Here is a 5,238-nt window from a genome sequence, read left to right as displayed (position 1 = left end):
GTGTCAGCGGTGCAGGTGTTTCGCCTGCATATCTCCCTGTGAGTGATAGCAAGGAGCGTACAGCGCTGAAACGAGTGACCCAAATGTACTTGAAATTAAGCCCTTGGGCCGAACCTTTCCCGTGAAGGTATCTAATAATGTAAAAGGGCCTTACTGCGGTGGGACGCTGGCAAATACAGTGTTGGGTGTTTTTACCTTTACCGTTAAAACCAAAGCATATTGGATTATCCCTGGAGTGAGAAGGCAAGATGTCTTTCCTCCGCTGGTACTTGATTTTGAAAAAATAAATTGCTGAAGCTAATAGATTCACAGAGAGAGGGTGTGAAGGGAGAGTACTGTCCTTGAGTGATCTCAGAGATGTGTTCGTGCTATAGAAAACGTGCCTCTACTATGTTAAACATGGTAACGTTCGCTTAGGGTTAAATTCTGGTGGAATGTGCTTATTAATTTGATCGTCCTGTTCACCCCCATATCTTTCCAGCATCTCCGTCGCCAGCCAAGCATCGGGCAAAAATGGACGACATTGTGGTGGTAGCCCCAGGAACGCAATCCTCCCGGAATGTCAGCAATGATCCAGATGTCATAAAACTGCAGGAAATCCCAACTTTCCAGCCCCTTTTGAAAGGTAAGTGATTGTTCTTCCTTTGTTTTTAAAGGCCTTTTTTTTGAACCTAACGGAGTGTGTGCTTTGTGTGTCCTGAGGTTCCTGCTGAAGTTCACATTTCTGCCCATATTTTTCACTGCTCCCTTGTTTTAAACCTTACTTTCTTTTGCTCTTTCATAATTATTCCCAGCCTTCTAAACAGTGGGTGAACTGATTTAAGAGTGTGCCAGTAATGTTCTCTGCAGTGGAACCATCAACTGTGGAGACAGTACAGCTCCAAGCCTGCCAGCTTGCCCTCTACCACTGGTTGATGAGAGATGCCATGTTAGATTCTGAGACATCATGGACTGCAGTCTCCAGTTTTGCTCTAGGCTCTTAAAAACGTCTGTGTGTTACTCTCTCGGAGTCATAGCTACCTGCGTGTGGAAATCAAGATATCCTGTGGGGGTTTCCAACCTGGAGCAGTTTTTGTTCTTGTTTTTGGGGATGGGGTGGGGGAGGTGGACTGAGGCTTGCATGGGTCCTTAAGCCCTCTGTTGACAACATGCCTTTATATCGGTGGACTTAGTGAATTCCTGCCATGTCTGTCTGTCTTTTCCTCACAGTCTTTTTTTCTGTCTTCCTCAGCACCCATTCTTTATTCCTTCTGTTCTGTTCAAAGGGAAGTGAAGATTTAAATCAGAGTTGCCAAACCTACAGTTTACCAAAAACTGTTTGTGTGTTTTGTGGCCTGGTTTCTAGCTACCTCTTTTTCTGGAGGCTGCGCAGTGTCCTTAGTATCTGAAAGTCCCTTAGGAAGGAAGATGTCTGGAGCAGCATGCATGAATCGATTTGGTAAAAGCAGCCTGCTCCTGGGCTCCTCTCCCTGGAACAGTGTGGGTCAGCAAACTTGTATGAATGTGCTGTGTAGTGGACATTCAGTGAGCTGAGGCTTTTTTGAAAATATGAGGCCTACTGTGCCATGTGTACATTGGCTGCAGCACTTGCTCATGTCTCATAGGCCTGCTCTGACAGAGAGGAAGGAGCTGGGATGTTTAGCCCTCCCTGCTTCTGGAAGAAATGGTGTCATCTTGTGCAGCTGATGGTTTAGGCACTACTGGTCTGAGTGTCGCCGATTCATGTGTGGCTGCTGGGAAGATATGGTAGCCACTTTGCCTTGCAGGCATCTCTAGAGGTGACATAACGTCGCAACATCGCTTACTGGACAGGCACTCTTTACTACTTTTTTTTTTTTTTTTTGGTGTATGTGTCTACTGCGTGAGGAACCTGGAGCATGACTAGAATTTGTGGACACTATGATAGCCCAATGGGCCAAATATTTGGCATTTTACTGAGTGCTGCTGGGTAGGTGTCCAGATGTGTGCAGCACTGACTACTCTTTCCAGCTGTAGGGGCAGAAAGATAGGGAGGCCACTAAACTGGAGAAAAGCAAACGCGGATATTTTTGGGGCTGGTACTGCAGTCCCTCTTGACCAAGGAGAGTATGTGTGTGTTGGTTATATTATATTATTTTTTCTTTTTTTAAAACTGTAAAGGGGGTGATGTAGAAATCTGATTTATTCCTGACATTTTCACTGCCATTTTAGAATGGACTGTAAGATTGCTGGTGTTGGCACAGTGTTCATGTCAGCAGCAGACTGGGTCATTACCTGTGGACAGAGCATGCTTTGCCTGAGTCCTGCCTTGTAGAAAAGGCAGAACCAGGATCTTGCCAGTGGCAGTTTGGAATGTAAATGCTGGAACCCAAATCCACAAAAGAAATACGGAAGTTTTAATCTGAGAGACCAAATTTAGAAGACGCATTAACATCTGTCACTGAGGTTGTTGTGCATGTGTAAGAGCATGATGATGAAGAGTTTCAGTTCCACCCAGCCTCAAGCTGTGGTGAGCAAACCTGGGTTGCATAAGAGCTGTGGAAGTCCTGGGAAGTGGGACTGGTGACTGCTTCCAGAGGCAGTGTTCCTGTGTGGGTGGTTGAGGGGCAAGCATACAGGGCTTGAGGTGGAAGTGAGAAAGAAGAGAGAGCAGCAGCTGTGTGGCTGAGATAGAAAGGTTGGAAAGCAGTGCTTTACGATGGCCAGTCCAGGTCCTTTAACTCATGAACATGCATACGTTAAGATGTTTGATGGAAGTCATCTTGGTCACTGATTTGCTTTTGCTGGTCTTACTTTGGACCTGAAGCTGCACAGGTATGATAGAAACCTTTTCTATTTCTATCACTTGGCCTGCTGAGTTTCCCTGAGTCTCTTGAGATGTGGTGACATCTGGTGACTGATCGAGAGAATTGCATGCTTAATCACGTTCACTTTCGTGAACAGCTTTTTCAGACTCTAGTATTTGTTATTGCTTGAACAACAGGACTTGTGTTCACTACAGAAAGCAATATGGTCTGTTGAGTGAGTTGAGTCTTGAGAGACCCCAGATCTGCTGGAGGCCAGCTCAAGAAGCTGTTCTGTTTTGGACTGGTCTCTCCTCTGTATTCTTCACATGCAAGATGATGTTCTTGGAAGGATTGAAGAAGGATACTAGAGATCTTTTAGGAGTTATCCTAAAAACTTGTGTCTTGTGATGTGCCAGCTTGGAAAGCTGAAGATGTGAACTCATAGCCCTTGTGAGCTTCATTATTCCATTCAGTTTCACCTTGGCTAAGCAAAGACAAAGAATTTTATTTTGCTTTTAAGTCTCAGAAGAAGCCTAATAGTTAAATTGATGGACTGGGGAAGCATATGGTCACGAAGAGACTACATGTTCTTGAGGGACAAAGTATTTACGAGCCAAAGCACAAGTCTGTCCTAGCCACATTGAGTTGAGCTTGCGATCAATGAAAACTGGAGATCTTCAACTTTGTACACCCTTGCATGGAAGAAAATGCCAGTGTTGTGTCCATTACATTTTTTGTGTTAGGTTTTCCTTGATTTCTACAGCAAAAATTGTGCCTTGGTGTTACAGCTGTGATTGTGTAGTGTTCCTCTGGGTAATGTTTGCCTTCTTCAGAGCACTGTCATGGTTACTGAGCATGCATAATAAGCAGCGTTTAAGAGGTCAGCGTTTAAGCATTTGCTGATTCCTGTGTTTGAACCTGTCAGATGTAGCCATTCGGTAGGGTAGGCGCTAATGTCTTGAAGTGGTTGTGTAGCACCTACTGTGGTGACTCAAGGACCAGAGTGTCTTTTTTTTTCTTAGTGCCAGGGACTATCTTCTCTGGTGCTATATTCATGTGGACAGAAAGGGGAGAGCGTCCTACACATGGTGGGTTTAGGAAAGTATTCCAGTGGATGCCTGTTGTATTGCCATTTGAAAATGTCAAATTCCAATCCCACCCAAACTGAGAAGAGAGAAAAACTACTCTTAAGGAGTACACCTGGGGATGAAGTGCCTGAATGTTGTTCTCCAGAAACTGCTATATATTTGGGGTGTTTGCATGTTTTTTTTCCTGAATGTCAAAAGCCTTCTATTAGAAATGCTAGCAAGGAACTTCATTGCTTGATGAAACAAGACTTTTTTTTTTTTTTTTGATAAGTGGGGGGGAAAGTTTATAATCTAGACTCCTGGGAGCAACAGAGGAAGCCTCTAATCTTTTCCTTTGTTGCAAGCTTTCCCTGCAGAGATTGTTTTATAAGTGGTACAGAATAAAACGTGAAAACGTGATATGTTGTTTCTTTCCTTTATGTGGCTTTCTGAGGATATTGTATGAAAATGAAGCTTCTGTCTGTTCAGTGTCCCTGGTTTTTGCAGTCTGTTCATGGTGTGAAGTCATGGCCAGCTGTATATAAAATCAAAGTCATCTTCTGTGAGTAATCCAAAATAGTATTATTTGTGTAGCTTATGAACAAAGCAGCCCATCTTATGAAGGTGTTTTGAAAAAAACTAAAAATGCAATTTTCTTTGTAGTCTTTGACTACAGAAGGCTGGTAAGGTACCGCAGTGTGGGATTTCTTTTAGAAAGGCTTACTGGATCTGTAAAGTATCACCTCTGACCAGGGATTTGGCTTTTATGACCAGGGGATCCTCTTTGAGGATTAAGGACTGCTGGTGAAAGACGGGGTCCGCTTGACTGAGCAGGATTAGAGCATCTTTACCAACAGGTGGGCCAACCTGAAAACAAGAGTGTTAAATTAGGAATGATGGGGGAAGGAGATTACAACTGCAGTTAGGTGAGGAAGCAGTGGACAGGGTTGAAAAGTGAAGGGTGAATGTTCTGGGTTTTTTGGTTGTTTTTTTTTCCCTATGCATAAGATGGGTGGGGTAAGGAATGAAACATTGTTACAAAACTTCCTGAAAGCTTTTGGAAAGGATGCTTAGGTTTTACATTTGTGTCATGAAAACAGAATACTCATTGCATTTTTCCAGATGGCATCAAAGCATCTCTCGAGCCTCAATAAAGACTGAGGTCTATCTTTCTGGTAGTAGTGATGTGTTACGGTAAGCAAAAAAGGTGGATACATGTAAAGGACCTATTGGTGTGTATTAGTAATACAGGAGAAACTGATCAAGAATTAGTCCTCCAACTACAAATATACTTCCTATTCTGTGCCAAAGTCAGCAAGACCTAAGGCAAACAAAATGCTGGGAAATTGATAGTAGGAACAAAAACTTCTACTGGTGTATCTATTAAATTAAAAATCAAATTAAAA

At 43.2% G+C, this 5,238-nt stretch overlaps 1 protein-coding gene across 2 annotated transcripts in view; it reads left to right on the top strand.

Annotated features, from left to right (window-relative positions):
• The first annotated feature begins 484 nt into the window (after positions 1-484).
• Positions 485-5,238, top strand: part of BORCS5 (BLOC-1 related complex subunit 5) — a 76,362-nt gene continuing 71,608 nt past the window's right edge. Inside the window, exon 1 of one of the 2 annotated variants that reach the window (XM_035892069.1) lies at positions 485-625. In XM_035892069.1, coding sequence (XP_035747962.1) covers positions 514-625 — 112 coding nt within the window. In that variant the 5' untranslated portion in view covers positions 485-513. The remainder of the gene's footprint in view (positions 626-5,238) is intronic. The other variant, XM_035892070.1, reaches the window with a different exon arrangement.

This window comes from Egretta garzetta, unplaced genomic scaffold (genome assembly GCF_000687185.1).
Source record: "Egretta garzetta isolate BGI_Z169 unplaced genomic scaffold, ASM68718v1 scaffold293, whole genome shotgun sequence".
Classification (NCBI taxonomy): Eukaryota; Metazoa; Chordata; class Aves; order Pelecaniformes; family Ardeidae; genus Egretta; species Egretta garzetta.
This window is presented reverse-complemented; position numbering and strand designations above follow the sequence as displayed.